This window comes from Prinia subflava, chromosome 3 (assembly GCF_021018805.1).
Source record: "Prinia subflava isolate CZ2003 ecotype Zambia chromosome 3, Cam_Psub_1.2, whole genome shotgun sequence".
NCBI classification, from domain to species: domain Eukaryota; kingdom Metazoa; phylum Chordata; class Aves; order Passeriformes; family Cisticolidae; genus Prinia; species Prinia subflava.
Window position 1 is genome coordinate 31,752,796 of NC_086249.1, and position 25,810 is coordinate 31,778,605.

Here is a 25,810-nt window from a genome sequence, read left to right on the forward strand (position 1 = left end):
ATATTACAAAACATAATATTTTAACAAATCTTTTAGCTAAGTTCTGTACATGTGAAATATATATGGCAGTTAGGAACAGACATAGCAAATGTTTGTCATGAAATAATTCCTGTATTGAAACATTTGATTGCCTCTTATAACTTACAGTTTAAAAAATGCTAGGGTAGGCTTTTATTCTTACATAAATTCACATGAACTTACTGTACTGTATGGTTAGAGTTCTAAAATAAAAGGGTAGGAATTCTAAACGGTAGGAGTTCTAAAATAAAATGGTAGGAATCATGCTTAGAACAAGGAAAACGATGTGACATTTCATGCTGGAGACCGGTAGAGCTTGCTGACTAGTGATACTCTGAGTAGTAGATTTCCATGAGTTCATGGACAGACTGAGGTGAATAAAAGAGAAACTGGCTAATGTGCCTTATAGCCAGAAGCAACATGTTGCTAAGAAATCTGTGAGTTGAAAATCTTAGTTTTGAGGGAGGATAGTCAGGAAAATATCAAATAAGGCAAACCTTTTTCTTAGTGTTCTTTAGGTATCTACTGATGGTCACTGATACATTAGATATGGGGCCTTGAAATGACTCTCTATGGCTTTTCTTCTCTTATTGCTACTGAAAGATGAGTAACTAAACTCTCATGGAAATTAAAGAATGAAAGACAGAAATATACAATAATGAAAATATTTTTCTTTTGAGTATGGTAATAGTCTTTCAGAATTTTATGGCACTGGTTATATAAAATCAAGCCATTTTCTAACTATTTGGAGCAGCAGACCATTGATCCTCAGTCCTCATAAAACCAAAAGTATATATGCATAATTGTTATATATATTTCAATTGTTATAAATATTTAAAAATAATTTCCCCAATAAGCTGTGACTTACATTTGTAGAATTATAAGGGAAATTTTTCATTAAACTGTAAAGTTAGGGTAAACTATAGATATGTGTAGATCTAGGGATACTAACATTTAAGTATGCTACTGAATATTTGCTATGTTTTAATCTCTCTTGTCTTGAAGCACAATCAGAATAGATTGTTTAACTGTTAATTGCAACCCGGTGAAAACTGTAATCGATGATTTCATCCAGAAGTTGTACGACGTTCTAGTTGTTTCTTTGAGAAAATCCATTCAAGGTAAATAACTTCAATGAATAGTATTTTATTTTTGTTTCTGTTGTACTTAGGCACATTTGTGTTAATGTAAATACTATTTTAAAGAAATATTTTACTTTCAGGCACAGTGAACTGCAGAAATCACAGTGCAGAGGAGGTAATCTGTTACAGCTGTGGATTCCTCAATATTACTTTTTCACTATAGACCTAACCTGGGACCCTTTGATGTCCATTGTGTGTCTTTCCTGTTCTCTTGTTTGGGCCACATCTGTTACAGGTGTAAAAGAATACATATGAACATTGTTTTGCTTGTTTCTTTTATCTGAAGGAAAATTTTGTTGCTTCAGAGAGGAAAATTTATTTAATGTTTGAGGGAGGAAAATTTCCTAGGTGTTTGAGAAGGTGTTATAAAATGTAATAAAAATGCTGTTCAATTTTTTTTGTTACAAATTGAAATACTTCATGAAGAGCCTAAAATAATATAGACTTAGTTCATAGAATTACTTGTTGCTTAGATTGTCAAAACTGTTAAAACTGTATTGAGGAATACAAAACATTTCCCTGTTTTGGGTGGTTGGCCTATATCTGGAACAGCAGGACAAAATGGAATAAAGTGTAGATGATGAGGAATAATACTGCCTTGTGCTTTAAATCTAATGGTTGTCATAGGAAACATAGAACAGGGATTGGGCAAGAAAGTGAATTATTTCCATAGCCTGAAAGGTGAGTCTTCCCTGGAAGATTTTGTGGAGCTGTACAGCTCCTTTCTCAGTATCAAAAGAGATTTACCTTGGTAGGTAAATGCAACATTAGAGCTTATTCAGGCATTTGTTTGGGAGTCTTTTCAATATGTAAAGTAAGGTGGTTTTAGTTAGTTAGCTGCTTTAAAAGACCCAAACCAAAACAAACAGAAAAAAACCCCCAAGACCTCAAAGCGATTTTAACATCTATTTTTATCTGTTTACCTAAAAAAAAGACCTACACAGCCTTTCAAAGTGTATAAATAAATGCCTCAGTATTTATGTTTAATGTTCAGAAAGGATTCTGATACTTGCGGTCTAAATCATACACTGAATGTAATGGATCACATTTGAAAAACTATGTATAAACACAAATGTGCAATTTTCTTTCAGGTAGTAGTCAAGATTGGAGTCTGCAATTTTTAAACAAATACTTTGCATAGTTACGACTAATGCTGTATCCTTGTGCATTTGTCTGACTTGGATATTTAAAATTACAAATATTCTCTCCATGATAACTTTGTTTTCCATCTTCATGTAGCTCATCTATGTGATGTTTCTACATTTCTCACTGATGCCATGGAAACACTTGTGATTAGGCCCCAGACTGTAGAGGAAATAGCAGAAGACAATTTAAAATATTTAAGCCTACATGAACGAAAAGAAGGGGTAAGATACTATTTTATTCTATCCAGAACAGCAGCTATAAAACTGTAATTAATTTTTAGTATAGAAACTTATATTTAATAATAACTAATAAAGATCACACAGAGGTCATGTAGGGTCAGGGCAGTAGTCCATGTAGCACAGTAGTTTGTGTCCAGCAGTGGAGTGATTTACCTAGGGGAAAATATAAAATCAGGGTAGCATATTTGATACTTTTTACTTCTAACCTTCAACCTGAACCATTGCTGAGTTTTATGTGGTTCCTGAGCATATAGTAACTTGCAGTGGATTTCTTTTCCACAGCCTTACCTCATCTTCTCTTGAGAGCAAATACATATTTGATATCCAGAATATACTCTGGTAAAGTGTAGTTCAGTTATCCCTTACATGATGAACCCTCTCCTTTTATTTTTTTTTTCCAACTGGCATCTGTTAACTTCATACCGTTTATGTCTTATACTGGAAGAGATATGGACCAAACAGTTCCTGTTCTTCCTTTTCCTGGCACGTGACTGTATTCCACATGGTTGTGTCTGGTATCAGCCATCTCTGTTGTAGATTGAAGAGTGTTAGTTAATCTAATCTTGTCTTATGCATAAACCCACTCATAACTTTGATCATCCTTGTTGCCTTTTGATTAGTCTTATCTTTCTATTTCATTTTTCTCTGTGACCAACAGATTTTGTTCAGTTTTTAAGATCCGAATAAACCATGGATTTATATGACAAAATAGTAATATTACCTCTTACTATCTTTTTGGTCTCTGTGACTCAACATTTGTTTTGCTTCTACTCTGTAGATTAAGCTCCCATTTTGGTAAAACTAACTGTCATAACCCCAAGATACCAATCCGAAGTGCAGTTTTTATCTTAGGATTCAACTAGTACAGGTGAAATTATTTTTTTCACATTTATGTCCCTTCATGGTTATCTACTTGAATTTTGCTTGTCAACAGTATCATCAGTCATTATTTCTTCTACATTCATTCTGCAGTTCTTAATGTGTGAAGTATTTTAATACCTGAAATAACATATTATCATCAGTAAAGTTTATCGTCACACAGGCTGGTCTCCTTTTCCAATTCTTTTATAACCACTTTGAGCAGTCCAGAACAGGTATCTACAGAACTCCATGGGTGATATTTTTTGATTGCAGGAACTAGCCATTTCCTCTAACATTGTTTTCTGTCCTTTTCCAAATTAATTATCTGTGCAAGGGCTTTTGTTCTTATTTCAAGGCTACCAGTTTTCCTTAAATGCCTTGGATGAGGACTTATGTTAAAAGCTTTTTGTAAACTCAACTGGAATATCTGATTTAACTTCTCCTTCATCTGTACCCTTACTGAGATGCCTTTAAAGAGCTCTGGTTCTACAAGATTGTGGAATTCTACAAAATCCATATTGGCTCTTCCCAGCTGGACAGTATTTATCCTTTGAAGGATTCAGTTCTGAATGAGTGCATCTGAGTTTAGGTGTTTGTGTGGAGCTGTCTGCAGTGCATGTGCTGTTCATATGCTCAGCAGAAGTCTGGTGCAGTTGCCCAAAAGAGCAGTTCCAGAGTTACTGAGATGCATTTCCAACATCTCCACAAGGCTGGCAACCATAACAGATAAGTTCTGGGAGGCCCTTACCTTTCTGTAGTTGCAGCTGGAGGCTGTGGAAGTGCCATAGGACATCTGGGATGGCCCGAAAAGTGTATTTGTGAGGAACTCAATCAAGTCCCAGTAGTGTAGTCAGCTGCAGCCTGGAGCAATCCTTGTCAGCCTGAGATAGGCACCTTGTGGCTCATCCTCCTGAGTTCCTTAGCTCCACTGAGAGCTCAATGCAGTTATTGATGCACAGGTGTCTACTGTTTGAGGGATGTCCTGAATGTCAGAGAGCTCCATATAAGGCTCAAGGTAGATAAGAGGATGTAGAGGAAGAGGGAACTAAGATGAGCGAAGGTGAAGGGGAAAGGAAAGGAAAGGAAAGGAAAGGAAAGGAAAGGAAAGGAAAGGAAAGGAAAGGAAAGGAAAGGAAAGGAAAGGAAAGGAAAGGAAAGGAAAGGAAAGGAAAGGAAAGGAAAGGAAAGGAAAGGAAAGGAAAGGAAAGGAAAGGAAAGGAAAGGAAAGGAAAGGAAAGGAAAGGAAAGGAAAGGAAAGGAAAGGAAAGGAAAGGAAAGGAAAGGAAAGGAAAGGAAAGGAAAGGAAAGGGAAGGGAAGGAAATATTATATGGCATGGAATATCTCTGCCTGGCTGTGTCTCATGGGGTGAGATATAGACAGTTTAAGAGGTAAAGCAAAAGCCACACATAATCAAAGCAAACAAGGAATTCATGCATCATTTCCCATGGGCAGGCAGATATTCAGCCATCTCCAGGAGAGCAGGGCTCCATCATGTGTAACGATGACTTGGAGGGACAAACAACTTTCTGGATGCTCCCTTTCTCCTCCTTTCCCTAGCTTTCTATGTTGAGCATGATGCCATACGTTGTGAAATGTCCCTTGGGTCAGCTGAGGTCAGCTGTCCTGGCTGTGTCCCCTCCCAAACCCTTGTGCACCCTCAGTCTCTTCACTGGTGGGGCGGGCTAAGGGGCAGAAGAGGCCTTGGCTCTCTGTAAACCCTGCTCAGCAGTGACTAAAACATCTCCCTATTGTCAGCATCAGTTTCATGACAAGTCCAAAACATAACCCCATACCAGCTACTAAGAAAAAAACTAAGTACATCCCAGCCAAAGCCAGCAAACATACACACAGATTTATCGAATTCTGTTGTTTGCTGCTGTTTTCCAATTTGATTGAGTTGATCTCTGCAATATGTAAGGTGGAACTTACTTCTTTCATAATTAACATTCACCTCTGTATATCTCATGTTAGGATCAAGGTTTAGAATTTCTCTTAATACCTCAGATACTATTTTTTAAAATGTTTTATTATTATTCTATAAGTATTAAGAAAGCAGCTGTATATAAGCTAATTATCTGTGCATACAGAATTGGCAATTCATATGTATTTGCTTTAGATAAACGGGATTTGCTGAATTTTTACATACACACCTATTTTTGATCTTCCTGATTTTAGGTTTTTCTCCTGTTTCAAGAGGCTGAAGATAAAAACAAACTTCTGCGAACTGTGGCTGGTGCAGGTTTGGACAGTATCAGCAACCTAAGAGCTACATGGGATAAATTTGAATTAATGATGGAAAGCCACCAGCTTATGATTGCTGAACAGGTAGCAATGAAAGCTGAAAGTTTTACCTGGAAGTGTCGAAGTTATTTTTAATATGTCTGAAACAATACTTTTTTCTTAGGTTGAATCCATAAATATTGTCAGTTCAATAATAACACAGGCATTGTTGAGTTGAGGGAGAGCCGTCTAAGAAGAATATTTAGTCTCTCAAGCAGTAACTGGAAACTCTGAAGCATTAACTAGGGAAAACTTTCATTGATGCCGAAATAAACGTCGTAGTGTTGTAGTTCTGTCTCAAAACAACTTTCTGGTGACAGAAATGGCTTAATAAATGCAATGGTTAACAGAGGAAAAGAGGATAACAGTTTAAAGATAGCATTTTTATTTCTTTATCATGTTTCTAGTACTGATGCTTTTTATTTTCTTTTCACTTAACTTTGCTAATATATGCGCAGTCCTGTAATTCCAGTCCATCAGCAAGAACTACTTAGCTTATTTAAATTCTACTGAAGATATGAGTATGCCATACAAATACAGCAATTTCTCTATGTGCTATAAGAGGCAAAACTAAGTAGGTAGCATAGGCTAAATAACTAGGGCTCAAGTACTAGCATAATAAAAAAAAGTAGTGCCCCCTTTAAAAGAAAAACAAAACAAGGAGAATAAAGTTGAACTATTTCTTCAGGTATTACACAAGAACTCTTTTGAGTCTGATTTTTGATCAAGTTGTCATTATCAAGTTTTGAAGTCAATGCTTTGATTTTGATCATAGGTGTAGATACAAACATGAGGGAATGTAATTTTGCCTATTGCTTTGCAGATGGAAATGATGAAAGGAAATGTGCTTTCACGTATCAATGTATATCTTCAAGACCTGGAAAAATTTAAAGCTCGCTGGGATCAGCTAAAGCCAAGTGATGATGTCATTGAAGCAGGTGACCAGGATGTACTCGAGAAAAGTGCTCAGATGATAAAAGAAAAAAAAAAAGAATTTGATGAACTTCAAACCGTGAAAGAAAAACTCATGTATGTATGTTTATTTCTCTGTTTATCTTATTCATTAATGTATTGATCTTTTGCAGCAATAATATCTCAGAAAATGTTTGCTAATTTTTATCACAACAGGTATTGTAAGTAATTTAATTTGTATTAGATGTTTTTCATTAGCTTTTGGGTCCTTTTTGTTGATTTTACCTAAAAGGAATTTCTTAAGCTAAGTTTTTCCAGTTGTTTTGTTGATAAATAAACTGAAAAGTCTCTTAAGTTCTTGCAAAAGGAAGTTTGTAGTAAAGGTTTAATTCTGACTTCTGAAATTCTCACTAAGAGAAGGTTTGGGATATTTGTCCAAAAAGAACCTCAATCCTCTTGTAACTTAAGTGGACAGGAGCTTACCTCTCCCAGTTAGTGTCCGCGCTCATTCTTGCAGGTCTTGAAGATGAAGTTTTCTATTTAACTTGTTACCTTGGCATGTAAATGATGGTAAAAAAACCCTAGCATATTCTTTTTATCACCAGGAAGAAACTAATAATTCAAAATTATTTTCTTTCCACTTTTGATTTTGAGGGCACAAATTAATTCACCTTTCTCATAAATAAAAAAAAATAAATGAAAGTTTATGAAAAATAATTGAGAATATGGGAGAAGGTCGTTGTGTAAAAGAGTTATCACTCATATTTCTTTATTATTTCTATTCAAGAAGGAGATTATAAGGAAATTGCAGCTAGCAGCAATATTCTTCAATAAAGCCAATGAGTGTTCTTACAAAAGTATGATAATTTCTGTATGGTGCCATTTATTAGTCCATAAAGGTACAGAGAAATAATGTAATGCATAATGCAATGATTTTTTAATGCAGTGAAGAATGCCATCATTTTAAATTGGAAGAGCCTGATTTATCATTGTCAGAAACTGTAAGTCAAGATATTCAGAGCTGTGCACAAGTCTGGGCACTGTATGAAGAGTTTTATCAAGGTTTTCAGGAAAAAGCCAAAGAAGACTGGATTACTTTTAGGTAACATTTTGTTACTTTATTTTTAATGGGCATACAAGTGTGGTTGTAGTACTGTGTTGTTACGACCTTTTTATGTTTGATTTTCATGCAGAAGTAAGATACACCTATTTGAAGAATTTTTGTTTAACTGGCATGACAGACTGAGGAAGATGGAAGAACATACTGTAATGACAGTAAAGTTGCAAAAAGAAGTGGACAAATATAAAGTAAGATGCTAATTACCCTGGAAATGCTTGAGGCCAGGTTGGGTGGTGCTTGGGTGTGCAACCTGGTCTAGTGGAAGGTGTCCCTGCTCACAGCAGGAGAGTTGGAACCAGGTGATCTCTAAGATCATTTTCAACCCAAATAATTTTGTGATTCTATGAATTTCCGTGAAACAAAATATATTTTGGTATTACTGGGTAATATACCCATTCTATACCTCATTGTTCATTTCTTGCAATAAAACCAGTTAATATTTAACAAAATATCTTCTGATAGTGTTTTGAACATTTCACTTACTTCTGGGAATGTGTAATTTTCTACGGTAAAAAGAATGGTCATTACAGCTTACATAGACACATTTACAATGAGCTGTCTTCAGAATCATACTCCCAAAATTTAAATTCAGGAACTGAAAAAATTGTACCTCAGTTTAGGAATCTAAATTTTATTTTTGTTTGAATAGCATGTTACTCCATAATCAAAGAGATGCAATTTTCATAATGACTAGAAGGATTTACATATGCATTTTTTCTATAGATGATAATTCCACTCCTAAAATACGTAAGAGGAGAGCATCTTTCTCCTGACCATTGGTTGGATCTCTTTCGTCTTCTGGGTCTTCCCCGAGGCACTACACTTGAGGGTTTGCTATTTGGAGATCTATTAAAAGTGACAGATGCCATTATAGAAAAAGCAATGGAACTTAAGGTATGCATAATTTTAAATACAGGATCTATAGGTTTTTTATGGTTTATTTTGTGTGATATATATTCCATATGCATATCTCTTGAATACTGTAGAAGTAGAATTTGTGTTATATTTTTGAATGAAGAGTTTATTGCAAACTCTGTAGTTTCATATGAGATCTATTCTTGCTTTTAAATAGGATTTGAATTGTCGAGCTCAAGGTGAAATTACAATCAGAGAAGCATTACGTGAGCTTGAACTCTGGGGAGTTGGAGCTGTCTTTGTGTTAACAGATTATGAAGACAGCCAAGGCAAGACTATCAGGCTTATTAAAGACTGGAAGGACACAGTCAATCAAGTTGGAGATCATCGCTGTCTTCTACAGTCTCTTAAGGATTCTCCATATTACAAAGGTTTTGAAGATAAAGTGTCCATCTGGGAAAAAAAGCTAGCTGACTTGGATGAGTACCTGCAGAATTTAAACCAAATTCAGAGGAAATGGGTCTATTTAGAACCAATATTTGGTCGTGGAGCTCTACCCAAAGAACAAGGTCGTTTTAACAGAGTTGATGAAAACTTTAGGTTAGTGTTATGGAATGTGACTTAGCTTTTGTAGTATCTTTGACATGTAGTCTAGAACATTCTTCATGGTGAAAATACATGTAACAATTGACATGTGTATGAAGAAGGTCAGTGACAGGAATTCAGAAGGTATATATTTATGTTGGCAAAATATATCTGAATAAGGGTGGTAATGTTTTCCTTTAATGGGGCACATGTGAAGAAAGGAATCATGTGAAGTGTCAAAGGCTGTAATCAAGTCAGACAAGCCCAAGATTAGTCTTAGCAGCAGAAGTAGAGGTGATGTAATTATTTTTTCAAGAATCATGTTGAAGACTATCACTTTTTTCACTAAGAAAGTATACACAGAGTTTTGGGAGAAACTCTGGTATCCTTTGGTTTATTTGTTCCAAACAAGTCAAAAGGTGAAAAAGGGAGTAGGTTTTGGAAATATGGAAAGATATGTACCATTACCTGTCTTGGCTTGAGTTGAAATGACTTAAACAGAAATAAAAGTCAAGAATTGAATGTTCTTGGTTCTGGGTAGAGAAATTTTAGTAAGAAACCATTGTTCTTAAATCACATTGGAGAGATGTTGAGGTAAATTTTGAAATATTTATACATTAGTACTGAAGCCTAAAAGTTATATATCAGCTGTTTATATTACTTGCCTGTGTGTTAATTTTTACTTACTTAACTTCAAAAATGTCATATTTAAGTTAAAATTATAGTGGATTTATGAATTCTTTTTTTTTTTTTCTATCAAGATCCATTATGTCAGATATTAAGAATGACAATAGGATAACATCGCTGAATGCCCGGGCAGGAATAAAAAATACCTTAAGTACCATACTTGACCAACTTCAGAGATGTCAGAAATCTCTGAATGAGTTTCTGGAGGTACAGTGAGCATTAATACAGTTTTCTATAAAAAAATTAGTAAGCTTGGGTTTAAATCAACAAAATTGATTTATTCTGTTTTTATATAGGAGAAACGCTCAGCATTCCCAAGATTCTATTTTGTTGGAGATGATGATTTATTAGAAATTTTAGGACAATCCACGAATCCTCTGGTTATCCAGTCTCATCTTAAGAAACTTTTTGCTGGTAATGCATTAATCTCTATTTGTGAAATTTACTTATTTAGAGATAAGCTTCTTCAAACCTAAATAATGTGTTGCAGTTCCTCTCTTTCCATGACTAGACAGTTAGTAAATAATGTTTGACTGAGAATATATTACTTTATTGATGTTTTCTGATTATTAGGCATTAATAGTGTGAGCTTTGATGAAGAATTTAAATACATAATTGCCATGAAGTCAGCAGAAGGAGAAACTGTGCCACTTAGAAATAAAGTTCTTCTATCAAATGATGTGGAGGTAAGAAAATCAAATCCAAGTCTAGTTCAAACAAACATTTTTGAGAAATTAATTTGTAATGTGATTTTTAACTTTTTTCTCTTTGTCAGGTGTGGCTTAACAGTTTGGCTTCAGAGATGAAGGAGACCCTGAAAAAAATGTTAATCGACTGTGTTGATGCTGGAAAAAAATCGCAAGGTTCAATTGATCCATCGCTCTTTCCTTCCCAGGTAGTAGTTGATCCCGTAATGCCACTGTGTAGTCATAGAATTACCAAATAAGTTTTTTTTTTTTTTTAATTTCTATAGAGAACTATACAGTTAGATTTGGAAGACAGTAATCCAAATCAATTTAATTTTACTCATTTTTCATATAGAGAAATTCTTTAGAAAATTGTGCTCTTTTTAAATTCCTTTGTAAACATTTGAAGTATTCAAGTCTTTTACATGGCAATCTGACATACCACTTAATGGAAGAGACTTGCTGTGTTAGATTACATTGCAAGTTTGGGCAAAATTTTGCCAAGTTTTAAGATGGTTTTATTTGTTCTTAGGACCATAACAAATGTAGAGTTTTGTTTAAAAATTATACAATAAAATATTTTAAATACCAGATATAATAAGCAATTGCAAATTAATTTAAAAACTGATAAGTTTTTATATGTGTTCAGTATTTATAAAATATAATTTGAATTTTCTCTTCCAAAGATTCTTTCCTTGGCAGAACAAATTCTGTTCACGGAAGATGTTGAAAATGCTATCAAGAATCATAATCTGCAACAATTAGAATTAGAACTCACAGCTAAACTGGACCATTACACTAGCATTGGTAGTGGCATAGAAGATACTGGGACTACAGGTATAAAAATGATAATTAATATATAATTATTTATTATGATTGCTGTTGTATAGTATTTTTAATTCTCTTTGTTTAAACAGGAAATTACATAAATCTGTTTCAATCTTAGTTCATAAAGCTGTTACATAAAGTCACTCACTATTACAGCTAAGATTAGAGCCTTTAATATTTCAAAGTAAACAAAAGGATTTTTATTTAGATTAGAAATTATCTTGGAGAATTGATGTATTTGGAGACCTCTTTACTTAATTTTTTAATAAACTACTATCTTTTAGCTTATGTATCTACTGTTTCACAGGAAGTGGCAAAACAGCAGTTGAGGTACATTATGTCAAGTTAGTATATTCTGTACAATTGTGCAGGTGATTCTCTTTTTCTATATTAGATGTACACATCTTCATCTGATCTAATAATTCTTGAGTACTTTTGAGGCAAAATACACTAGCTATTCTCAAGACATGATTCTTCTGAATCTTACATATCCGAAGGGGTTAGAACAGTTCTGCCTCTGAGTGCTTTTTCTTCTCTTTTGACAAGAGGTGGGGCTTTGAGTGCCTACCTCAGATAAAAAGTCTATACTGTGGGTTAGGTAAAATGGCTTTTATTTTAGGTATAAAAAGACTCAATTTGATACGTAGTTGATAATGTTCCACCACATTTGTATAGCTGCATACTGCATTAAATACTAGTTTACAATTTGTGAACTGTAAACATGTAAACATAAATGATAAATAGGATTCATATCACCTACCTCCAGAAGTCTGTAAGTTCTATGGTTCTTTATCTGAGCTCCCTTTCTGGGCTCTTGCAATAGCTGTTTGAGAAATTTCATCAGTTACAGAGGAGTGTTCATTTCATCTATTGTATAATACATTAAATTAATGTTTTAGTTTGGAAAGTAGGTGAGATTTTGATTATTCTTACTTACTTTGCTTTAATTCCATCATGGAATGGTATAGAAACACACAAACTGGATTTCTTCCAGTGAAACTAAATTAAACAATATGCTCTAAGAGAACACTTAAGGCACCCAGTCTGTTAATGAACTTCCACTTCACATCACCATAATTATTCTGAGTAAAATCTCCGGAGTGTGTGTAGTATGATTTTCAGATGCTCAGCAGATCACTTAGTGGGTTGGGCCACATTGATTGCTGAAGTGGACGTGGCTTTTAACGCTCTTGGCATAAACTGCTTTGCAGAAAAGCCTCTCCCTTTCCTTTTCCCTCTCTCCCCTCTGTCCCCCTCTCCCTCTGTCTCACCTCCCCACCCATTCAGAGGCATACAAAATCACTTCAAAATGACAAAAGTTACATGATTTACATTGTTTGTCAAGTGTGGCAGTGTGTGAAATAGTCAAGATCTTATTTTATGCTGCTTGCTTTAGAAAATAGAAAACCTGTATATAATTCAAACAAGATTTAAATAAAATCTAGTGATAATAGAAAGCAGCACAATGAACTTGAATGGGTAACATGTGTCTTCCTTGCTACACTGGTGTCATTTTTTTCTTTTGGTGTGATTATTTTCAGAATCTGGAATCCTCGAGCTCAAGCTTAAAGCTCTGATTCTTGATATCATTCATAACATTGATGTGGTGAAACAGCTGAATCAAGCTGAGGTTCACAGTATTGAAGACTGGGCTTGGAAGAAGCAGCTGAGATTTTATATGAACAACCAAAAATGTTATGTTCAGATGGTAGATGCTGAACTCCAATATACTTATGAGTATCAGGTGTGGTATTTTTATGTAGTGGCTTTTATATATGAGTCAAACACTTCCTCATTTCATACATGCTACTGATTGTCTCCTAACTGTTGTCATTTTTCTAGACTTTGTTATGTGTTTAGTAGATAATATTAAAAGATAGGGTAATAACTTTCATTCCTGATGCTGATGGGGCAAATATAAGTTGTATCAATGTAGCTGCATTATAATATAAGTATTTTTTATATATCCGAGTGTAGTTTCATCTGCAGTTATTAAAAATTTGAACAATATATTGGCATTTGATATAAAACCAGGACAGCTTTTTAAACAAACTCATATTCCTAATGAGACAGAAGTTTCGGCTGTTGCCTTATATTATCATTTTGATAATATAAATTAATTATTTGTGAATAGAATGAATGAAATTAAATTGCCAGTATTTTCTGTCTACCAATCAATATAATTTGTTTTGTTTCTACAGGGGATTTCCCCAAAACTTGTTTATACACCTTTGACAGATAAGTGTTACCTAACTCTTACTCAGGCCATGAAGATGGGCCTTGGAGGAAATCCCTATGGTCCCGCTGGAACTGGGAAGACAGAATCAGTAAAGGCCTTGGGTGGGATTCTTGGAAGACAAGTACTAGTCTTTAATTGTGATGAGGTGAATATGTTGTTGTTTAACTTAAGAAATGGATATCTATACCCATACTTCATAAAGCAATATTATATTCCAGAAAGAATATTAACATTATAGTAAGTTTTATTATATAAATGATGATTATTATTTAGTAGTAGTAGTTGTAGTAGTATTTGTATTGAAATTATTATGGAAATTTTTCCAATAATTTGTCAGTTTCCATTAGAAATTTGTGGATATTTTCAAGAACCTGCTTTTTAGTGGATGGGAAGACATTCTTTTATATTTTCTTGTTATTTGAATTTTGACAACATTCTTTTCAATTTCAAGGGCATTGATGTGAAGTCAATGGGACGCATATTTGTGGGCTTAGTGAAGTGTGGTGCTTGGGGCTGTTTTGATGAATTCAATAGACTTGAAGAAGCTGTATTGTCTGCAGTATCCATGCAGGTTCAGACAATTCAACATGCATTGAAGAAACACAGTCCTGTGTGTGAGATGCTTGGCAAAAAGGTACAGCAAAACTTCATTATCTTGTTCACTTTGGCCACACTTGAAAACTGACTGCTCTAACTAAACATAGTCCACCCAGCATTTTTCAATACTGTTTCATCTGACAATATGTCATTACAATGCACTTCTAATGCTAGGTGGAAATGGACCCTAATTCCGGAATTTTTATCACTCTGAATCCTGCTGGGAAAGGTTATGGAGGAAGACAAAAACTGCCTGATAACCTCAAACAACTTTTCAGGCCAGTTGCTATGACTCATCCAGACAATGAACTCATTGCGGAAGTTATTTTGTATTCAGAAGGCTTTAAGGATGCTAAAATACTGGGTAGAAAATTAGTGGCTATTTTTAATCTAGCAAGGTAAGCTTTCACCACCCCACCTCTCCCCTCCTTGGTAAAGTTACCTTTCTAATTCTCTGCCCGTAGAGCTCTTAAATCTAAATGGTTTACCTTGCAAATCACTGTACAGAGATACTTTTAACTTACAAAGTTAAAATACTGCAATATATTGGGAGGTTGAGATGTGAAAGTATCTTGAATTCAGTTCCAGTCTCAAGGGAGAAAATTGCTGCTGCCCCAGTGTCTCACTAAAGATGAAGGTGAACATATGAATGCTCACAAGCATTGTGTTGTATTAAACTCTTAAAATTGTTGAAATGCAAGTGACTCTTTGGTTAAAACTATGTGCTTTAGGGAGTACAAAGATCAGAAGTTATAATGAACGCTGTTAGGGTTGATAATAAATATGTGTTTAATATAACCCCTCTGAGAATTCCAGAATGTCATTGCTATATTTATGAAGTGCATTTCAGATGACTCTACAAATTCATGCCAGTTTCTCTTTTGACCAAACCTGTATTATAAGTGTGCTCACTCACCAACCCAAAATTTCAGATGCTGTCACCTAGAGCTTATTACAATATTGTTGTTTTTAAATTCAGGGAGCTTCTGACACCACAGCAGCACTATGATTGGGGTTTACGAGCACTGAAGACTGTTTTGAGAGGCTGTGGTAGTCTTCTTCATCAGCTGAAGAAAAGCGATGCTAAACAAGAAGGTAAAAATGACCATACCAAACTTTTGATTCTTTAGGATCTTGTAGAAATGTAATTCACTCCAGCTTTCTTGTTTACTGGAGTTTTAAAAAGCTGTGGCTTGTATCTGTGGGCAATTTAGAAAAGAAGAAAATACCTATGAAAGCCCGCCTTCACTAGGAGATCACAAAAAATTTATCCTATTCTAGATTGAGCTTTTATATGATGATAAGAATACAGATTACAGGACTTCATGTGGGAATCATTTTAAATGACTCTCAAGACTTACTTTCACTTGGCTTAGGACAAGAAATCCTCTGATGCTGTCAGTAGTCATTCGTTACCAGACCATTTTGACTCTGAGTTTTGCAAAAATTGTCACATGGCACTAGATTCAGATTGGTAGACAGAAACAAATAGAAGGATAGGGTAGGAATGATAGAAATATATTGGACTAGACTGAGTCACTGCATTCTTAAAAGACTTTTTAAGTTGTTGTTGTTTGGGTGTTAAATGAGAGGGAATTAAAACGTGTGAAATGGATGAGCATATCACATCTTTAGGAGGCAACTGCTGGTTCCTGTTTGCTTAAACAGTGTATATCTGAAAGTTTAAAAATTCTGACATAACAAACGGTCTGCATCTGAGCAGCAGCATAACTACCTCATATCTGCATAGAATGCATTTGTGGGCATATATTGTACTTAGAGTAAGTATGCTTGACTATGCCTAGCTTCCAAGTAGAATGGTACATGAACTGGAATTCTGCAATCTGTCCTCCAATTCCACTTTCAACATGTGAGCAATGTTGACTCAGTCCTAAACTGATCTGTTTTCCTTGTTTTTCCTTCCAGTTAATGAAAGTCACATAGTGGTTCAAGCTTTGCGGCTGAACACCACATCAAAGCTTACATTTGCAGATTGCACACGTTTTGATGAGCTGGTGAAAGATGTATTTCCTGGCACTGATTCTAAAGATGTGGAATATGCTGAGTTAACTGCAGCTTTACAACAAGTCTTCGAGGAAGCAAACTTGGAAATTATAAGCACACAGGTAAACATCAACTTCAGCAATGAAGTGGTATTGTTCTGAATTAGAACTGATTAATATTTCATTCATTTAACTAATTTCTGTTTTCTTCTGAAAAATCTTTCATAAGAAAGTGAGAGTAACTGGTAGTTAGATTCTAATTACACATGTACAAAAAATTAGATGTGTGTTCAAAGCATGGTAGATCAGTTACGTAATTGAAAGAAAAATAGTGCAAAGAAAATTAAGAGGGAACGTGTGACACAGAGTTTCATTCAAGCCAAATACAAATGCCAATGAATATTTTGGACAGTGAAAAAATGAAATACATGAATATGTGATTTTTGCCAGCAGTTCTCCACCTTGTTTTTATTTATTTATTGTAAAACTTGACAAAATTTTGTGAAGATTTGTTAAATTCTTATTAAAAATATGCCTAAAGATGGCTATTATCTTTGTATTAATAATTTAGTGAAATGCTTCTAATATGCTAAATTAATGTCTTCATAAACTTTAGTATCATAATTTTAACTATACCTGCTAATATATATTGTTTAAAAAACCACAATTATAGAAAGTGTCTGCATGTAAACTAAATCTCAGAAACACTATAAAGGAACGTGTTTGATTTAGCTTTACCATTTCACATAGCCATTGTCTCTTTCACTGTCTAGATCAAGAAGGCTTTGGAGTTATATGAACAGCTGCGTCAGAGAATGGGTGTAGTTATCGTAGGTCCCAGTGGTGGAGGTAAATCAACGCTCTGGAGGATGTTGAAGACAGCCCTTGGTAAAACTGGCAAAGTGGTGAAGCAGTACACAATGAACCCCAAAGCCATGCCTCGGCATCAGCTGCTGGGCCGTATTGACATGGACACCAGGGAATGGTCTGACGGAGTGCTCACAAACAGCGCTCGGCAAGTGGTGCGAGAGCCCCGAGGTATGTCTGATAGGAGCTTGCAGATTGGTACATGAAGTTACTGAAATCGTTCTTTTTCAAGGACTTCTTTATACTGTGGTATTAGTTGTGGATAGCGTAAGGCCAGAAAAACTTCTGGTAACAATTACAACCAAAAGCCTGAGTACATTCTTTACAAATTTTGTGATAAAAAAGCAAAAATAGGCAGCAGAAGGTAAAGCATGTGAGGAGTGTCTTCACAGAAGTAGAACTGTAAGTCATAATGAAGAAAGAGTAATAACATTAAGATACCAAGGAGTAATATTTTTATACTGTTTTTCTTGGGTTTGATATTTTATTTTTGTGTCTGGAAATAGAAGTTACTTCATGGATAATTTGTGATGGTGATATTGATCCTGAATGGATTGAATCTTTGAATTCTGTTTTGGATGACAACAAATTGTTGACTATGCCCAGTGGAGAAAGAATTCAGTTTGGTTCAAATGTCAACTTCATATTTGAAACTCATGACCTCAGCTGTGCCTCTCCTGCTACAATATCTCGAATGGGAATGATCTTTCTGAGGTAAGCCACAGGAGCATTACATACTTTTAAAGTAAGCAAATAGATACTTACTTTTCTTGAAAGATACTCTCAAGTGAAGGGAGCAGTTGATTAAGTGCTTACACTTAGGAAGCCAATCACTGAGGAAGTTTCTTTAGGTTGTGTATCTCTTCTCTGGTGTTTGTTATAAACTTTTGACTGAAATACCTCAGATATTTTCTAAAAGACATTGGGAATTCTTTACTGGAGATCCCAAATATTAGTTAGAAATTGTTAAAGTATTTTACCAGACTTTTTCTGGACTTTTGTTGTTCCTTTAAAACAGTCTATTTAAAGACAATGGTGACTTGTATTTATCTGAATCTTCTTTTGATTTGACTTAGTGATGAAGATACAGATCTTAATGCTCTCATAAAGTCTTGGATAAGAAGTCAGCCTGAAGAATGCAAATACAACCTTGAAAATTGGATTGGAGACTATTTTGAAAAGGCTTTAAACTGGGTTGTGAAGAAGGTTAGTAAATGAATACTTAATAAAATTTCAGCTTCTGTTAAGTATGATCCATTTTTCTAGTTGAGCCCTGAATCGATAATTCAGATTAATTTTTGAACTGTAAATAATAAAAAAAAAATCAGCGCTTTTTCATAGAATCACAGAATTGTAGAATATGGGGGTTGGAAGGGACCCAGAGGGATCACTGAAGTCCAATTCCCGGCCCTGCACAGGGCCACCCCAAGAATCAAACCATACACCTGCAAGTGTCCCAACCCTTCTTGTACTCTGGCAGGCTTGGTGCTGTGATCACATTAATGATGCTTCCGAGACTCTCTTCTGGGAGGAGCTGGATTTGCTGATCAAGTAGCTTATGTGCTGAATATGTGTTTTAGGAGACTTCTCCACTGCTGTGGCCAGTGTGCTATTGTGTAAGAGATGTGCATTATCTCCTCCTTGGGAACATACAGGTCCTATTGTGTTCTTCTTTTTCCTCCTAGTTCTTTTACCCATGGCATTTTTTAGAGTATCAAAGTAAAAGGAAAAAGGAAAAGGAAAAACCATGACATTGTTCCTGAGGCTGGAAATTCCCTTTGGTGCCAAAAAGCAAAATCCATAAAGAGTCTGTTCAAAAGGAAGGTTTCAAGTGTAGAGTTATGTTTATTCCTTACAGATTCTCAAAATCTGTGAGGAAAGTTCTGATTGCTTATCCTAAATTACGTGAACTTATGGTCTGGAATTGAAACCTCCAAATCAATGCTTAGAAATAATTTAATGTCAAGAATTTTCTAGAACAATAGCAGTGTTGGGATCTTCCCTCATTTGTGTAAATGTCAAAAAGCAATGGGTAATAACAGCATGCTAGCAACACATCACATTTATATTGAAGAATGTACTTAAATCTGCTACAACTTTCAATTTACAGAATGACTTTGTAGTGGAAACAAGTTTAGTTGGAACTGTGATGAATGGACTGTCTCATCTTCATGGAAGTACTGATCGTGGACAGTTTATTATTAACTTGTTACGTGGTCTTGGTGGCAATCTCAACATGAAGTCACGACAAGAATTTGCAAAAGAGGTAATCTCTGTGCTCTAATTTGATTTTGAGCTGTGCTATCTGTAGAGAGATAGCTGAGAAGCAAAGGGATGTTTTATGTGTCACTGATACATTGCATCCATCCCAGGCAGCAGTCCTTTAGTCCTGCACCAAGAGATAGTGAAATGCCTTTTTCCATAATGCTTAGTGCAAGGACCCTCTGTAGCAGACTGTATTTGTCTATATGTATTGTATTTGTAATTCAGATTTATTTTTGTGGCTTTTTTTCTGTTCAGAATACTTGGAATAGTAACAGAACTTTGCACCTCAACAAGGAGATATTCTTAGGTATTCTTCTTACTAGGATGCCTAATATAAAAAAAAGTAAAACATTTTAAAATACAGTTTAATTTAATTTCTTTATATTATAAAAAGTGGAAGAGTAATATATTATTGTTTAGTTAAGGACTTAATCATAAAGCATATGCATGATGTGATTGAATTTTCAAAGGCAGCCTCAAACTATCGAATAATTACATGTTTGATTTTACATAAGTATTCTTTTAACAATCTTTAGCTTGAAATGGTAGATCTTCTTGTTAGGAGTATGGATTTAACTGAAGCTTTTTAAATTTTTTTCTAAAGATCTTCAGTTGGGCACAGGAGACTCCTCCTGATCCAAGGAAGCCCCTGGACACGTATTATAACACTGACACTGGAGAGCTAATGCTGTATCAGCTGAAAAAACCTGAAAACCTAAAAGCTGATGACTTCAGTAATCTCCAAACACTTCCTGTCATCCAAACCCCTGACATGCAGAGAGGTTTAGATTACTTTAGACCATGGCTAGATATTAATAATAAGCAGCCGTTTCTTCTTGTGGGTCCTGAAGGATGTGGAAAGGGGTAAGAAATAGTTCCTACTTTAAATAGAATGTACTTCTAGTTCTTTGACAGAATTTGTAATTTTTTAAATAATGCTTTTATCATGTGACTTTCTGATAGAATATGACTTGTTTAGGTCATTAATTAAACAAACCATATGTAGTGGCAAATAAATTCTTATGAAGTTCTCCTGAGACAGTTCAGACTGTTACTATGCATCTAAGACATCTGAATGTGGCTTTTAGATATGAAACAGGATCTTTGGAAAACCTACTGTCATGGAGCAGCAGCTTAGAGACACATGAGATCCAGTCTCATTTCAAGAGGATTTAGATGCCTTGTGCAGGCAACTCAATTTAGCACATCCTGTTGCCTTTATTAGATCCCTTATTTAGATGGTTTGGATCACTATAATCAAGGTATTCAATTAGCTGTTTGTTTTGTGTAGGTGTATACACTACACTTTCACTGAATTTTGTGAATGGGAAATGTTACAGTTTTAAAGGCAAGAATGTTGAATTCAGCAAATCGCATGCTCCACCTATTCCTTTAATATAGGATGTAGTATATGCATTTTAATTCAAAAACTATAAAATATCTTTGGATGCACAGCATTTTAATTTATTTATGCCTATATGTATGTACATGTTTGGTTTTCTAGGATGCTGCTTCACTATGCATTTTCTCAGCTCCGCTCCACTCAGATTGCTACTGTTCACTGCAGTGCACAGACTACTTCTCAACATCTTCTACAGAAATTAAGTCAAACTTGCATTGTGATCAGCACAAACACTGGACGAGTGTACAGACCAAAGGACTGTGAAAGGCTTGTTCTGTACTTAAAAGACATCAATCTACCCAAACCTGATAAATGGGGAACAAGCACTCTCGTGGCTTTTCTGCAGCAGGTGAACACTTATGTCTGTTATTTATAAAGAGACTCAAGTATACTGGATATAATTTAGTGTATGTAGTAAATATCTACATTGATTAATTTTAATGTTAAAATCTTAATATCCTGTATTGGCATTAGTTTTGTTTGTGCTGTAATGGTCTATGTGGATGTTAGCCAGAAATAAGATACCATTTTTATTTGGCTGATATTTATAATTAAATAAAGACAGCACTTATGTCAATGAGTTACAGTGCAGTAGCCATATGAATGACAAGATTTCCAGGAGCAGTCAACACGGGTTCACCAGGGGCAAGTCATGCTTGATGAGGGGAAGAGAGTGAACATAGTCTACCTGGACTTCACTAAGACTATTGATGCTGTCTGCCAAAATATCCTCCCAAGAAAAGCAATTGATACAGGCTGCATAAGCAGATAGTGAGATGAGTAGAAAGCTGGCTGAGGAGCCAGGCCCAGAGGGTGATCATCAGTGGTACAGAGTCTACTTGGAAGCCATGATCTGTTTTAACATCTTTATTAATGATTGAAGCAATGGAGTCCTGCAAATCTGCAGTTGACAAAATTGTGAGGAGTAAGATACCTCAAGCAATTGAGAAAGCAGAAATAATAGTATACGTCTCACTTTTTTATTGTATTTTGTATGATACTCTGTTGAGTTTCCTGTAATGAAGTATTTATTTAATTATCAAAGGTTCTTACGTATCAAGGATTTTATGATGAAAATCTGGAATGGGTTGGTTTAGAAAACATCCAAATTGTGGCTTCCATGTCAGCTGGAGGAACGTTAGGAAGACATAAACTTAGCTCCAGATTTACTTCCATTGTTCGTCTCTGTGCAATTGAGTAAGTATGTGTGAATTAGTCTAACTCTCAGAACTCAGACTCAGCCTCTCTTTAAAAGGACCCCAGGATCAATTTAGGATCAATTTAGTCTTTACAAAGATGTGGCTCTTCTAGTCTTTCATCTTTTCTCACAGTTTGTGATTTTCAGATTTGGTGCTATTTGGTGCCTTTAGGCACCAGAGTCCAGCTAAGAGAAGTCTAGAGCTGCCTGTTGGTAGTGAAGTGTTTGAAATATGTTTCCTGTTGGATAATTTTGCTTGTAGTTAAACTGCTTTCTGCACCTTTATGTTAAGGTGCTATTTGATTAAAAAATTAGAGAATTTTAAGTTTATTTATTTGTTTTTAGTTTGACCATATCAACAGATGTATTTAGAAAATTTCTGAGAGTGGCCTACTGCAATAAAATGATTTTACCTAGCTGCTGGATGGAAATGCTATTCAATTAAATTTCTCATTAATTGTGTATATAAGTTTAACTCAGTTTTAATTAAATAGAAAAAGTCCATAATGATTAGTTTTTCCCCTTTTTAGCTATCCAGAAAGAGAACAACTGCAAACTATTTATAGTGCCTACTTGGAACCCGTACTACAGAAAAACCTAAAAAATCACCCTGTTTGGGGTTCTTTACCAAAAATACATCAGTTAGCAGGATCTATGGTTCAGATCTATGAACAGGTACGGAAACCTCTTTTCTTTCTTCAAGGAGATGGAGAATTCAAATATTTTATTACAAGTAATTAGCTTTTGATATTAACAAGCGAGTAAAAATGTTTATCAGTATTAAAATCTAAGTTTATATATTTTTGATAAAGTTTGTATCAATTTTGGAACTTCTTATTTTCAGAGAATACTAGATATTAGAAGTAAGCGGAGTAAGCAGTAAGTGCTCTTGGTATCCCATAAATTTGTTTTAGGATTTTGGCATGCGTCTTAACACTTCAATACTTTCAGTTCCTGATTTATAAAATGTGGGTAGTAGTGTTTTCCTACTTAACAGATGATTGTGTGCCCAGTTGTTGTGGATGCTGTTATGAACACAGAAGGAGATATGAGGGTAGCGTCCTTTACAAACATCAAGGACTACCTATTAAAATTGTACACTGTTAAAAACAGGTGTGTAGAACTGGACACAAGTGCATTTTAGCCTCCCACTTGAAATTTTATTTACTTCTATCTAGCAAAATGCTTAACTGCTTGCTTTTTATAATCAGTACATAGCCTTCCTGGGGAAGGTACTGTGTGGTGCCTGCTGCAGAGTGTATGAATGTCCCCATCCAGGCAGAAGCATGATACAGACTTGATCCTTTTGACTACAATGTGGGTTGAGTCACTTGACTGGCTTGCATCTCTTAGCAGGAGTTTCATGTGATATTATCAATGTATTCCAAGCAATATGAGTTTGTCTCATTACACTGTGATCAAATAACTGGTGAAAGCAGTTATTCCTTGAACTAAAGATATAATTGTAAATTCAAAGATCCTCTCTGGGAGAAGAGTGACTATGTAGTATTTTGTAGTGAGAAAGCATTACTAATTTAGGTAGGTTTTAGTGAGAAAATGTTAATAATTTAGGTAGGTTTTTTTATTACATTTCAGTATTGCCTTTGTGTTTCATATTTGGTATTGTTTTAAAAAAATATGTATTTTCTCTAATAATACTGCAGTAACAGCACCTAACAGTCCTAGGTGCACCTAACAGTCCTAGGTGAGATGTGGAGCTTTTTCCATCAAAAATGGTACAGAAAAGATGTTCTGAGAAAATCTTTCATGGTCAGAAAACAAGATTTAAACAAGGAGTGCATTCGTAAAATATCTAAATGTTCACCAACTAGAAAACTAATCTATCTGGTACCTTAGAAAAAGTACTTTACATTTTACAATACCATTTTTTTTCCTTTCCTTAACTCCCATTTTTAGGTACGAGCAAAATTCACCGTTGATGATCACAGTCATTACCTTTTTACACCATGTATTCTTACTCAGTGGGTTCTTGGTTTATTCAGATACAATTTAGAAGGTGGTAAGTCATTTACTTGGTTTTCATTAGTCAACTCGTTCTAAAATGGTCTAGATTATTATTGATGTCAGTCTTACTGTTGGCTTCACATTGATCTTTTTAATCTGTGAACTATATGTAACTCAACAGAGGGAAAAAATGCCTGACAGTTCATTCCATAACATAAGAGTAAACAAGTGTAAAAAATCCAATGATGTTTTAGAATATGTGTGGGGGCTATTTATGGTTTAAGGGAAGTTAATAGGTTGGGGCTGCATTCTTACAATGGGAACTTCAGTTGTGCCCCCTACTCTTGTGTTCTGTGGTTCTTTGAGTTTTGTGTTGGGGTTTTTTTGAGCATATGTGTTGTTTTCTCGATTCCCGGAGTCTTGCCTCTCATGCTTGTCCTGCTATATCTGGTTGTATAAACCTGGTTCATACACATACTTCTTAGGCTGCTTTCTAAACTTGTTTTTGTCTCTGGAATTGGTATTATTACTACATGACGAGCAATTACTCATTATGTTTTAGCTCTTACATTGATTAGAAGGTTGCATAGAGGGCTTCTTAAAGAGGATAAAAGTGATAAGAATGCTGTGCTCCCTTTCCACATATTTTCTGGGATCATGAGATAATAACTGCAGCTTGAATGATATCAGAAAAGCTGCATTGACAATCAATGACTCAGCTCATTTAAGGGCTTCTTAATTGTATCTAATGTTGATGTATACATGTGCTTTTCCAGTGATGAACAACAAGGCTTGTTATTTACTCACCTTCCTTTTCTATGTTTGTGAGGAATATTTAAGATTTGGAGTCTCTAGAGGCATTTTCTAATACAGACTGTTTTGGGGTTTTATTCTTATTTTAGTCTTTGTTATGAGTCTTTCTCTTCTCATTTAAAAATATCTTCTGGATTTTCTTGGTTTCATTGCCTGGAAAACTGACTTTTAATTCTAACGTCGTGTGCAACACCTTGTTCAGTTTTGTAAAAAGGTGACACTTGTTTTAATAGAGAGAACTTGTTTTAATAGAACATATTTCATTTTATCTTGTAATGATCCATGAAGACATTAAAAAGCACTTCATAATGTTTACTTTTTCTCTTATTTCTTCCTTACCAATGCTCTCCTGCTGGTATGTAATTTCTCTTGCTCATTTTCTATTTCATCTTTTAAAATGGAAATTTGAAAATCTAAAACACGTAAAATTAATTCTCTCCTTAAATTTTGTAGGCTCATTGATACAAACTGAAGACTTTGTATTGGAAGTGCTTGCTTATGAAGCACGTCGCTTGTTCCGTGACAGAATTGTTGGTGTGAAAGAACTTCAAATGTTTGATAACATTTTGACCAAAGTGTTTCAGGGTGATTGGGGCTCAGATGTTCTGGACAATATGGCAGGTAAGCCATTTGAAGCATACCACACAAACTTGAAATATTTGTGTAGGAAGTGCCTAGTCAAGTTAGATTGCATATGAGTTGAACACCAATGTTTCAATTTATTTTTTTTTTCCCACAGATACCTTTTATGTGACTTGGGGAGCTTGTCAAGAGGCATTCGTCACACCAGGCCAGGCACTACCACCCCATGGGAGGCCGCTTGGCAGACTAAACTCAACAGACCTGAGAGACGTTATTCAAAAAGTGAGACACGATTAAAGAATATTCAGCAATGATTCCAGGCAGTTTTGGTGAAGAGTAACATGCTAGCAACCAGTTTTATGGTGGGGACCGCCCCTTGTTCAAAGAATCACCTTTTGCATTTGGTGAAGCAAGGGAAGACTTGCTGTTATGCGGCAGGTAGTAGGAAGTATCTTGTAGCAAGGTCACATTATTAAAATGACTTACTTGCATTTGCTGCTGATTTACAACAGTTTGATG

At 35.0% G+C, this 25,810-nt stretch overlaps 1 protein-coding gene across 2 annotated transcripts in view; it reads left to right on the plus strand.

Annotated features, from left to right (window-relative positions):
* DYNC2H1 (dynein cytoplasmic 2 heavy chain 1) overlaps positions 1–25,810 on the plus strand; it is a 144,120-nt gene that overhangs the window by 12,728 nt on the left and 105,582 nt on the right. The window contains exons 19-48 of one of the 2 annotated variants that reach the window (XM_063394563.1): positions 1,024–1,139; positions 2,400–2,527; positions 5,583–5,732; positions 6,511–6,716; positions 7,546–7,701; positions 7,793–7,907; positions 8,443–8,613; positions 8,792–9,174; positions 9,921–10,053; positions 10,143–10,260; positions 10,420–10,532; positions 10,622–10,741; positions 11,219–11,369; positions 12,902–13,104; positions 13,562–13,744; positions 14,051–14,233; positions 14,371–14,594; positions 15,176–15,291; positions 16,123–16,322; positions 16,973–17,237; positions 17,573–17,780; positions 18,143–18,272; positions 19,177–19,332; positions 19,936–20,195; positions 20,836–21,082; positions 21,779–21,930; positions 22,462–22,606; positions 23,849–23,951; positions 25,163–25,330; positions 25,449–25,573. In XM_063394563.1, coding sequence (XP_063250633.1) covers positions 1,024–1,139; positions 2,400–2,527; positions 5,583–5,732; positions 6,511–6,716; positions 7,546–7,701; positions 7,793–7,907; positions 8,443–8,613; positions 8,792–9,174; positions 9,921–10,053; positions 10,143–10,260; positions 10,420–10,532; positions 10,622–10,741; positions 11,219–11,369; positions 12,902–13,104; positions 13,562–13,744; positions 14,051–14,233; positions 14,371–14,594; positions 15,176–15,291; positions 16,123–16,322; positions 16,973–17,237; positions 17,573–17,780; positions 18,143–18,272; positions 19,177–19,332; positions 19,936–20,195; positions 20,836–21,082; positions 21,779–21,930; positions 22,462–22,606; positions 23,849–23,951; positions 25,163–25,330; positions 25,449–25,573 — 5,128 coding nt within the window. The remainder of the gene's footprint in view (positions 1–1,023; positions 1,140–2,399; positions 2,528–5,582; positions 5,733–6,510; positions 6,717–7,545; positions 7,702–7,792; positions 7,908–8,442; positions 8,614–8,791; positions 9,175–9,920; positions 10,054–10,142; positions 10,261–10,419; positions 10,533–10,621; positions 10,742–11,218; positions 11,370–12,901; positions 13,105–13,561; positions 13,745–14,050; positions 14,234–14,370; positions 14,595–15,175; positions 15,292–16,122; positions 16,323–16,972; positions 17,238–17,572; positions 17,781–18,142; positions 18,273–19,176; positions 19,333–19,935; positions 20,196–20,835; positions 21,083–21,778; positions 21,931–22,461; positions 22,607–23,848; positions 23,952–25,162; positions 25,331–25,448; positions 25,574–25,810) is intronic. The other variant, XM_063394564.1, reaches the window with a different exon arrangement.